Source organism: Balaenoptera borealis, assembly GCF_965194805.1.
Source record: "Balaenoptera borealis genome assembly, chromosome: 6".
NCBI classification, from domain to species: Eukaryota; Metazoa; Chordata; class Mammalia; order Artiodactyla; family Balaenopteridae; genus Balaenoptera; species Balaenoptera borealis.
Genome location: NC_138863.1, coordinates 25,958,209 through 25,970,707, shown reverse-complemented (window position 1 = coordinate 25,970,707; position 12,499 = coordinate 25,958,209). Strand labels below are relative to the sequence as shown.

Here is a 12,499-nt window from a genome sequence, read left to right as displayed (position 1 = left end):
TAAAATATTCTATAATCTGCATTGTCCAATATAGTAGCCACTAGTCTGTATGGCTATTGAGCACTTGAAATGTGACTAGTGAAAGTGTGGCTCTGAATAATCTAAAAAATTTTAAACTAATTAACATCTAAATTTAAATAGTCATGTTTGGTTAGTGGCTACCATATTTGATAGCATGTAGGTTGCACAGTGCTTGGCACATAGTAAGTGACCAATAATACTTAATAGACTGTGTTCAGGAATTGGACAGGAAAATGTGTCGTTCTGAGAGAATGCTTATCAAATACTTGAGAAGACTGAGAAATCAAAATGGGAATAGGAAAAAAGAAATTAAATTCACTGGGAGAAATAATGGATTTGAGAGACAAGACAAAGTAGGTACCATAGAGAAAGTGAATTGATTAGGAAGATCTGTAGCTTCAGAAATCCAAACTAACACTGATATAAAAAAGCCAGAGAAGTAGCTATTAAATGTACCATCTTGCTTCTTCTGTAAACTCAGAATATGAGTTAATTAAATTAAGAAGATTGAAGGATAGAATGAACAAAATGCAGTAGGTTTAATTCAACTGCATTCTATTAGCAGAATTTCAATGAAAATGTTTTATTTATTATTAGATCTCTGACAACACACTGTTATATTTTAATTTCATTGTATTGACTATCAAACTGTTATAACTGAATTTTATCGTATCAACTATTGCTTGAAACAGCTTGGCCACAGCTATTTGGTTAGAGACGCTTTTAGAGTAGTATTTAATTCTTCTGTACCTCGACCCTTTGCAAATTATTTTGTGTACATTTTGAATTCTAGTTATAAGTTGATTTCAATAACTTCTTTGTCTTTTCTATAAAGTAAAAAAACTCTAGGGTTACAGTTTCCTTCATTCATGTAATAAATATTTATTGAATGCTGTCTGTGAGCCAGACAGTGTGCTAAGCTTTGGGAATAATCTGGTAAATGAGCCAAACGTATTCTTTGCCCTCATGGAACTTGAATCTAGCAGGAAAAATGTCTGGTTGCTGAATAAAAGCTAACAAACATTAAAAATATCAGGAAATGATACATGCTAAACAGTATGATTCCAACTATGCCCCTAGCTCCTGTAAAAGAGTCAGTTAAGAACCCAGGAAGATCTGTGTGGGTTAGGGCAGACTAAGAAGGCTTCGAGGATGAGCCCTGGCTTTAGCTGACCTATGAAGCTGGGAGCTGGAGAGAAGATGGGTGGGTGACAGGAATGTCAAAGGCATTACAGGTGAGAGAAATAACGTGAATGGTGTCTACACTGTGGAAATGAGCATGGGGAAAGTGAGGAGACAAATCTGGCTTCAGTGGAAAATAATCATAAAATCACAGAACTATCTTCTCAACACAGACAGATATGTAACATTAGTAAATAGAGACAGTTTATGGAGAGGATACCCAGTCTGATGGCATGTTGGGATGCGCAGATGAAGAAATTCTCAAAGCCCATAAAGACCTGGAACACAGGTCAGACACTGGAGAAGGGGCTACGGATTTGGGAATCATCAACTAGTTATGTAGGATAACTAGTCATTATGAGCCAATGACAGTGACTAAATTTCGGAAGGGAGAGAAAGTAGCCAGATGTAAGCAGGTAACTGAGGATAGAGCCTTGGAGAAAAAACACAGTAAATTGTTGTTGTAATAAAATAGGGTGAGAAGCAACTTATTGCCAGAGAAAAATATCTTTAAAGAATAGAACATCAAAAGGGACATATGCTGAAAGACTGAGAAAATGAAAATTAAGAAAGACTCCTGGATTTAAGAGGTTCTGATTATTTTTGAAAGAGCAAATTCATTAGGACACTTGGTGCAGAAGTCACTTTTCAGGAATTAAGAAGAGAAGAGGGTGCATAGGGTGTGAAAGTGGGAAACCACATGTTTGAGAAAGTCAGTATTGCAAATAGTAGACTTCATAGAGGCTAGACCATTTAGTTGGTTATTCGTGTATTTTTAAAAGGCAGGAGACCTAAGTATGTTGAAGTTGGAAAATAAGGAGCCTTTGGTGATTTTGAAAGTGAATAGTTCACTGCTTCTTATTGTGTTTGGTCTAAACTTGAATCCTCTTTTTCATTAAATTCTAGTGAGTCCATTACAGAAGAAACCCTGAAAAAGGCAAAGGAGATTGGGTTCTCAGACAAGCAGATTTCAAAATGCCTCGGGCTGACTGAGGCCCAGACAAGGGAGCTGAGGTTAAAGAAAAACATTCATCCTTGGGTTAAACAGGTAAAGGAGAAAAGGAGTTTTTCTTTCTTCCCAGGATTCCTTGGGTGAAATGTAGGCACCAATTCATAGAGCCATTTTCAGTAAAAAGGGGTGGAATTCAAAAGTGATTTTACTTTTTCAATTGATGCCCATGATGTCACTTATTTTATTCAGCACAGGATTGATTTATGCTTTAAAGGGGAAAGGATGAAGGGACACTGGGATATAAAGGGAAGAGTGAGTACATGATTTTCTTGGCCTAAATGAAAAAAAAAATCAAAATGACCTCTCCTACTTTTTGACCCACGTGCAAATATATCTGTAGTAAGAGAAATCCTTAGCATAATAGAAGGACTTGAAATGCCCTAGTGTAGTGACTGACCCTCTTGAAAAGAATAGTCATCTCTCTTGGCACTGACTATTTACAGGGTAATACTTTATTTTAAGTGCCCCATCATTATGGTTCATTTAGTATTCATTGTGTTAGGGTTGGGCATAATGAGCTCATCTAGTATTCATGACAATCACACAAGAATTTTCATAGGTGTACTGTTGTGATTTTTTTTGGGTCTTTAGTAGAAGAGATGCTTTGGCTTAAAGTACCACCAGCTGGGATTTGTCCTTTAAAATCATTGGCTTTTCCCCATGTGCTCAGGGGGCACACACATAACCTTAGGTCTCAGGCTTGATGCCGAATATTTTCTACTCAGCAATTATTATCTTTCTTCCTTCTCACTTGCCTTAAATTAGTTTGCCCTGTCGGGCCCAAATTCTTGCTCACTAAGCTGAGCTCCTGGCCCTTGAGAGCTGAATTGATTTACTCTTTCCAAATATGTTCAATGAGATCTTGTCCTCTTCCCTTCTTCCTCATGCTTTGTGGTATTTATGTCATCCCATAGCTCAGTGCCATAGGTAACTTAAATCCTATGCATTAATTTGCAAACCAAAGACATCCTTATATATAGGTCATTTTGCTTTGATTTTAGATTTTATTTGCAGTTGCTTTAGACAGCTGGTTGGGTAAGTTTTCCTGATAACCAGTTGACTATATGACCACCTTGTTGTCTTCCTGAGAGGTACTATGTAATGATCTGTTGCTCTGGAATGCGTATTGTCATTCATTGCCCAAGTGATAGCTAAATTGTATCATTATTTTTTTCTCCCCTCTCACTTTTAGAATTAGAAGGCAATTGGATTGTACATACCTTTTTCTTGTCTTTATATTTGATAGTAATGGACGTTAAAGGAATATGAATGCAGAACAAAAAAAAAAGTCCACAGTATTCTTGAAAAAAAATTATAATAAGGGGAGTAAAAATCCCTATGTATGTAAGTATTTATTTACTTTATCTTGCAGATTGATACACTGGCTGCAGAATACCCATCAGTAACAAACTACCTCTATGTTACCTACAATGGTCAGGTAGGAACTGCCAAATTTCTGTAATGAAGAAAGCTCTAGAGTTAGTAAATGGTCCACATGGGGGAATACGTTTTGTGTGTCTTTGGTTATCTAGTAATAAACAGTGACATCATGTGAGTTGAATGTGATGATGTGTTTCTGTACTCAGTCTTTTAAGAACTGCCCTAAGATGGTGAAATCAAACAAGTGAAGAGATAAAGACAGTGGTTACATGATCATACAATTATGCTGTTTTCTCATGACTATCTAATTAAAAATATTGAATATTTTTTTTTATGAATAAGTAGGGCTTGTATAACACTTTATACTTATGGATTCCCAAAGACTAATAGAGGATGCATATCAGCAAGAGGAAGAATGGGGAAGACACACTCAAAGGACACAGTTTAAATAGAGGGAAGAATAATGTAATAATTTCCACATCTTCCTTTTTTTTTCCCTCAGGAGCATGATATCAATTTTGATGAACATGGAATGATGGTGCTGGGCTGTGGTCCATATCACATTGGTAAAGTGATAACTTATATTTACATAGGCCTTTTCAGTTTCATCCATGTTAATTCCATTATTCTAAGAACTATGTAAACTAAATGCTGTCATAATAAAAATTTTACAAATTAGGAAACAGAGGTTCAGAGACATGTAGCCCAACTTATACAGCTATTAAGTGGTAGAAGTAGGACTCAACTGTGGGTCTCAACCACAGATTCCATCTTCTTTCATTTTATCATGTCATCCCTTTATCATTTTCATCCTCATGAACTAAGTTGAGTCTCTTACTGGGGTTGGGGAATGAATTACACTTTGACTTTTTCTCTTCCCGCATAGTTTTTCACAAAGATCTTTATTTGCTCAAGAACTTTATCCATCAGCCAGTGATTATATTTGTAGACCCAGTGTCTGACCTAACATATGACTTGTGTTGACATTAGATGCAAAGAGCTCTTCTCTTTGGGGCACAGGAAGAGTATTACATAATTTAATTAAAACATTCTCACCAGAAATTGTTATATTTCTCCCAGTCACTTAAAACTGAATATTTAATAATGAATCAAGATCTATTACAGTTACAAAGTATATATTTAAATAGACAATGATAATAATGAATCAAGATCTATTACAGTTACAAAGTATATATTTAAATAGACAATGATGTTTCTTAATAAGTATATCTAACATTTTGTCTCTGCAAGGTGTTCTAATATGGAAATGATGAAATATATGATTTAAATGTATGTGGTCTTGTTTTGTTACTTTAAGCATAGTTTATTATAGTTTTTACAATTAACTAAGTGCTTCAGGATATGGTAGTTTGCCAATTTTTGGCCAGATCTTAAAGTAGGTCAAAAGTGTTTATACCTTTGCCACTTCAGTTATCTTATGGCTAAATGGTCTGGACGCCTTCACCAGGATCTACCCTTCTCCTCTCGAAACCTTTCTTCACCTAATTATGCAACAATTCTACATTACTTTAGGGCCTAGGAAAGATTAGCTGAGCTGATAATCAAGTGCATACTTAATTGATAATGAGATTTAACATGCTACTATATTTGGACAACTTATTATTCTGATAAGAATTTTTAGGAGACAAAGTCCTAATGCAAAGGATTAGTACAAATCCCAGAACTTTCAGTTCTATGGCATCCCAGTAGAGGTGATATTTTGAGGCATTTAGGCCATTATTATACTTCAAATTACTTCCTAGAAGGTCACTCACTCTGCATGGGGTGGCCTTGCCAAGCTTAAAAGGATATGCTTGGAAAGGCCAGGGCTTTCCAATCAATCAAGATATGTCAGAGCTGCAAGGCACCTCAGGGATCATTGGGTTTGGCCCTCAGACAGTAGGGTAAGTGGAAGGACTGAAATAAGAACTCAAGTATTTTGATCTCTAACTTAACTACTTTTGTGTACTGAGGTCAATATGTTCACTTTGAGTTTCTTTTCAGTAAATGAAGTTTTTAAAATTATTATTACAGTTATCTCCCATTAACTTTCAGATTCTGAATGCTTTGAATATGGAGATTACCTCTTGCAGAACTTAGCATACAAAACAAGCCAACCTGTCATTGTTTAATTAGTCCCTGTTTTTACTACTACTAATGTAGTGTACATAATAGATCTCACATGTATATTTTGGAGTTTTAAAAATTGAACTGAAAGGGCATTAGCTCCCTTAGCCTGGACTGATTGGCAGTATATTTCTGCTTCTCTTTGCGTGGTGACTTCAGGCTTCTCTTCCCCTGTTTCCCCAATCTCATGGTCTCTGCAGGCAGCAGCGTGGAATTTGATTGGTGTGCCGTCTCCAGTATCCGCGCGCTGCGTCAGCTTGGCAAGAAGACAGTGGTGGTAAACTGTAACCCTGAGACTGTGAGCACAGACTTTGATGAGTGTGACAAGCTGTACTTCGAAGAGTTGTCTTTGGAGAGAATCCTAGACATCTACCATCAGGAGGTAAAAAAAACAAAGAGAAAAATATATGCAGTGCATACTTTATATATGTGTATTCATGTATGTAGATTTACATTGTAATTCCCCTTAGGAGAAAGAGCTGCCGGTGTCTTCCATTGTCTCATTTCGTAGTGAAACTCTAAAAAAATATCACCTAGCCTTAGATTCTTGAGGCCCTGGCACAGAGTAATTATTTTTCATATAAAATTCACTTTTTCTTTCTAAGCATTCTAGCTCTACTGAAAATTCTTCTTGGTAACATGTGCCCGATACATATTAATTAGCACAAGACAGCCCCAATAAATATTCTGCAAAACGATTTAATTGGTCATGTAGACATATGATAAGCAGCCTCTCTCTAGTTACGTGCTGTTGCAGTTTAATGATGACCAGTTCTCAGAGGAGACAGTTGTTCACAGAGGACTGGTTAATTCTTTATGCTATCAGATGAAGCCAGTAGTCTTCAATTTAAAATCAATGAGTTTATTCTGAATGATTTTGGTGCCTTTATAGCTTGCTCTGAAGTAGCTCTTCCATCTCCACTCCAATATTATTGAGTGTATCTTCACTGTGGATTTATATGATCCCAGGTTACTGTAAGTCTGTAGAACAAGTTAGCTTACAATTAAAAAAATACCTACTTGAAAATTTTAGAGTGATGTCCAATAGTTGTGCCTTTTGATGTTATTGTAATTCATTTCCTACTACAGAGAATCATCCCTATGTACAAAATATGGTCACTTAAGGAAAAAAAATTGTAACTTGGAGCCACAAGACTTAAATTCTTGACTTGAAAATTCATTGATTTTTGCCAGTTATATAAATTCTCTGGGCTTCATCTCTTTTTTTGTTTATGAATCATATGAGTCTTTAAATGTTCTACATGCAGGTACTGTGAAGGCAACATGAGATTTGTAGTTGAGATCACATTGTCAAGTATAAAGTATTGTGCTAGAACAATGTGATGATTTTATTATTGTGAAGAAAAATATAGACAAATTTAAGATTGATGTATCATCATGTTTTTCTATCAATATTTAGGCCTGGCCTACTAATATTGTAATATAATGAAACTAAACCATTAGGTAGAATATACACAATTTTTAGTTCTCTCTCTGACCTGATTTTTCTAATGATTTTATAATTCATTTTAGACGCATAAGTGGGGATCAAAACAAGTACATTCTGCAAATATTTCTTGAATACCTTTTAAAAATCAGGTTCAGCAGGATAGAGAGCTATAAAACCAGGTCCCTACCTTTAAGACATTAAAATAAAACTGGAATCCATGACGTAATATGTGAAAAGTTACATAATTGTTTTAAAAATGTTAACAAGCATTACAAGCAATAGCAGCAGGCATTTTACACATAATTAATTATTTCCCCATGAAATGGTTTAAGGAAAGATGAAAAACTTCTACAACTGCCTTTGGATGCAGTTACACATGGATGATAATGAGGTCCTTTTGTTATAACTGAATTCAGTATGATAGAAATAAATAAATTGGCGCTTATTTGAAGCTAATTGGTTTTTATAGTGCTACTATATATAATAAGGTAATTGTAAATGTTGTGTTGAAGAACATAAGAACAATATGCCATTGACGTATTCTTTAAACTACCCCACAAGAAATGTTATATATAATATGCACATATCATACACGTATGTACATATATTTGTGTATGTGTTTCCTTGTATAAGGTTGTTGTGTGTCTCCTCACAGCAGGCTTTACAGGCATTGTCTCTCATACCGGGTGTGCCTCAACCTTCAGAAGGCTGCCCTTATTCGACCTTGGATGCCCCTAGAGATTCTGAAGGCACTGAGGCATTCAGCTGTAAATTTGCGGAAAATTGGAAGCACGTCTAAACTTATTTAAAAGCACACATCTGAGTCACTTAGAAGGGCAATAGGCTTTCCCAAGGATACATAGCTACATGGGATGATAGAAAGTATGATAGGTCCCTTGGTCCAGGTCTCTTGGTCTAGTTCAGGACCAAGCCTGTTTCCATGGAATCAAAGATGCACCTCTAAAGAAAACATTAAGGGGAAGTCAGAAAAGTGACATGGCCTGTGAGTAAAGCAGGCTGCTTTGGAGGGAGGTCTTGATCAGAAGTTGAGTGAGAGGAGATACTAGAAATGCCAAAATCTCCTTCCCACTTGTTCTTTATTTTTTTAAGGAGAAAATGTTATAGCGATATATCCCTTTGGCTGCAGACAGTGTTTTTCAACTTTATAAAGAGCAACCCTTTAAACTGAAGTCATTAATTCCTTATGATTGTGCTCATGAGTTCTGCTCCCTGAGAAGAGATTTGCATTTTTATCTTTTATGTTTTGGTGTGTGAGTGTGGTACATATATACAATGGAATATTACTCAGCCATAAAAAGGAACGAAATTGGGTCATTTGTAGAGACGTGGATGGATCTAGAGACTGTCATACAGAGTGAAGTAAGTCAGAAAGAGAAAAACAAATATCGTGTATTAACGCATATGTGTGGAACCTAGAAAAATGGTACAGATGAACCGGTTTGCAGGGCAGAAATTGAGACACAGATGTAGAGAACACACGTATGGACACCAAGGAGGGAAAGCCGCGGGGGGTGGTGGTGGTGGTGTGATGAATTGGGAGATTGGGATTGACATGTATACACTGATGTGTATAAAATGGATGACTAATAAGAACGTGCTGTATAAAAACTAAATAAAATAAAATTCAAATATTCAAAACAAAAAAAAAATACCAGGCAACATATTTGACACCTTATGATGTCCCTGTCTGATTTGAGTCCTGATTATACAATTTTTCTTGCTTTTTATGATGTATAATTTACTGGATCATACCCCATAAATATGTACTCTGCTTAATGATTTAATTCTCCTATTTTTAACACCTAATACCATATGTATATGTAGACAATGGTACCTCTGTACCACAACTTGAGTTAAGTGAATGAAAGAGTGACAGACATTAATTAGTGACAGGCAAAACCCATCAGGTAATGCATCACTCTAAACCAGGATTGGGGTTCATTCCTAGCATTTGGTTTAATTGTAATTAAATATAAGCTTAAGAGTCTGTCTGAAATGTTAAAAATGTTTTACTAAAATGCAAATTACTAAAAAATAATGCATGATCAACTTCACTGACAGAATATAAATAGTGGAGGCTTGTAAATTAGAGATAATACATGAAATTACAAAAATCAAGGCTATTTTTTGATGAAGTAAATGCTATTTCCATTAATAAGACAAGTTTTCTTACATTGTATCCTGTCAATAATACAGCATTTAATTTGTTTATAAAAATAAGGACTGACCAAAGTGATTAGTGTCTAAGGGAAGTTGAGATGTTCTCAAATAAATCTGAAGAATTTTCTTTTCATTCCTCACTGCTAAAAATAAATTTCAGCTTAAAGATTATTTCAGAAAGGTTTTTGTGCAGTGATACCTTAGCTTTGTGATATCAGGTTTAAAAAACTAAGAAACTAAGCTGGGTAAAAATACTACAAACAAATCTAGGTAACATCGGTGGAACTTTGGGACACTAATGGAATTACTTTAGGCCTAAAGTATTTGGAAATCTGGGAAACAAATCTGAATTTTAGACTATTTTATTTCAGAAAGTTACTTGAAACTATTTGTGTGATTGTATCAATATGTATGATAATAATTTGTCTGTGTGGGATACCAGATTCTCTTCCCTAAGTCCCTACAAGTTCTGTGCTTGGAGTTGGGGACAATTTAAGATAAAATTCTTCCACAAAACTCTCATCTATTAACTTCATCCCATAAATGTTCTCTTCTACTGAATTATCTTTGCTGTTCAGGCAAAACCTGCACAAACCATCACACCATTACTCTAAAACTTTCCTATGGATGTGATTTGTCTTCCAAATGATGGTCTTTATTTCTGGAGGTCAATGACGAGAATAGGGTTTTGCAGTGAATGTTTTTCTATCTACCACTTCCCAAAAAGAGTGTTTTAGAAATTGCTCTTCTAACTTCTAACATTCACTACCTTTGAAACCAGCCAGAAAAACAGGGTTAGCTTCAGATTCAAAGATTTGGTATATTAGGTAAGCATAACTGCTTTACAATATGTAGAATTGAGTTCAAGTAAGTCTGTATTTGCTAGATAAGAAAAATGGGCAAGTCATTTCACCTTCACCAAGCCTCAGTTTATTTAACTGCAAAATGGGGATAGTAATAACTGCCTCAACGTGATACCATGACCATGAAAGTCAAAACATCGTCTAGGGTATATAGTAATGTACTTAATAAATAGTAGCAGTGCATATTATTATTGTTTTAAAATTTGTTAATTTATTGAAAAACAAAAATCAATTCCATAGAGTTATTTTGGAAAATATTGATATATTTATTACTTAGAGCCTTTTTATTCAGCTGTAAGTACCTATTTAGTCCAATTGTCTCTGACATTTGCTCATAACTGGCTACTTCTCCCTTAATTTTAGAATTTATTTTGAAGTCTTTCACATAAGAGACTTTTCTATATATTTAATTGAGGAATTAGTTTCTAGCCTTCTAAAATATTAATGCTGTTAATAAACTAAAAATGATAAGCAAATAAAAATACTATAGGTAAGAGAATAATATTTATTAAAGGTTTTGCAAAAAATGGATATCGAACATAAAAAATGACGATAAAAGCAGTTTAAATGTACTTATAAATATGCAGAAATGTGGACTGTTATTTTCCATAATGCTTACAATGAATTTGAGCACTTAATTGCAGGGTGTTTGCTTGGGCAGTACGTAATTTCTCTTATCAGAGAGAAATGAGCTTCATCCCTTTAAAAAATATTTCAGAATAATTTCAAATAATGACAAAATACCTTTGGCACATATGTATTACTTCAGCAACATTCATTAGTAGGTCATTAAAGCAAACACAAATTACGCCCAGATCAATGGCCTATCAGATATTGTAATATTTTCTAATATAAATAATAATGTCTTATTTATAACTTATAATGTAGTAACACCTTTAATGTTTATTGTCTTATTTGATCTACATACATAGGAACCTTATGAAGTAGGCAGGTATTATCCTAATTTTACAGACAAGAAGATTGAACCTCAGGGAGAGTTTCACAGAGGGAACCAAGAAGAGGAGGGACTTCTAAGTCCAAACCCAATTCCCCACCATCCCTCTTTGGCTCACCCTCACCTCTCTACCACTAGTCTCAAGAAAATTTGGGATTTGGTGGGCTTTTAAGAAAAAAATCTTGGAGTTTTGACTGCTCATACGAGATTAAGTTTAATGATTCAGGGACTGCTTATAAGGCAAATAGTAAGGAAATAGGAATTAAAATGAGTTCTGGGTACTGTAGACAGGTACCAAGCAGCAGTAAAGGAGACAGGATGTCACAATGAGAGGTAGGATTTAGACTGGACTTTAGGGATGGTTAGAAAATTGATAAGGGAAAGGAGAAGGGAGAAAGGAAACAGGCAGGGAAAGATTACGTGGAGATGAGAGAGCTTGCTGGTGGGAATGCACGAAGGTGGGACGGTGAGTAGGTAGTTTTCCTGGGGCTGACAGGAGTGATCATAGATAAGATTGGAAAGTCTTGATGGCCCCAGCGGTAATGAGTTAACACTATAGCCTTTAGGCAAAGGAAACCTTTGGAGAACTCCGAGTATAGGAGTAACTTGGTGAAGCAGTCTTTTGAATGATGAATCTGAATGTGAAGTGCTGGGGTGGAGAGGAGCCACAGAGGGGAATGTTAAAGGGAGAGATCTGTATCCGTTTAAGAAATTACAACAGTAGTTCAAGAATTAGTTGATTATAATGTAAAGTACAGGATGGAAATGTTCATTGACTTGATTTTCTTTTAATTGCCACACATGCAAATGTCACACGTTTACATGCAGTTGTATGGAAGTCGTGCACGATAATCATGTGTAGTTGTATGGGAGTCTTACATGGTTATCATGTGTAGTTGTATGGGAGTCTTACAAAGATTTTAGCAGGTAAGTGCCTGGAAAGTCAGGACTAAGTCCGTTTACCTCTTTGTGGCATAACAATATATCCATTGATGGGAATAATGAAAATATCGCAGTCATGTTCATTCAGCATTCTCAGAAAGGAAACAGAGGCAGTATTAGCACAGCTGTTCATTGTCCAGAGGCTGACATCGAGGACATGTTTTTCAGGCGTGCAGTGGCTGTATCATATCAGTCGGGGGCCAGATTCCAAACAACCTGGCAGTCCCCCTGTACAAGAACGGTGTCAAGATCATGGGCACGAGCCCTCTGCAGATCGACAGGGCTGAGGATCGCTCCATCTTCTCAGCTGTCTTGGACGAGCTGAAGGTGTCTCAGGCACCATGGAAAGCCGTTAACACTTTGGTAAGGAGAGAAACACGAGTCTG

The 12,499-nt window shown here is 35.7% G+C and overlaps 1 protein-coding gene across 1 annotated transcript in view; it reads left to right on the top strand.

Annotated features, from left to right (window-relative positions):
• Nucleotides 1-12,499, top strand: part of CPS1 (carbamoyl-phosphate synthase 1) — a 141,878-nt gene that overhangs the window by 89,447 nt on the left and 39,932 nt on the right. The window contains exons 22-26 of the mRNA XM_082396353.1: nt 2,110-2,251; nt 3,588-3,653; nt 4,098-4,161; nt 5,923-6,104; nt 12,282-12,476. Coding sequence (XP_082252479.1) covers nt 2,110-2,251; nt 3,588-3,653; nt 4,098-4,161; nt 5,923-6,104; nt 12,282-12,476 — 649 coding nt within the window. The remainder of the gene's footprint in view (nt 1-2,109; nt 2,252-3,587; nt 3,654-4,097; nt 4,162-5,922; nt 6,105-12,281; nt 12,477-12,499) is intronic.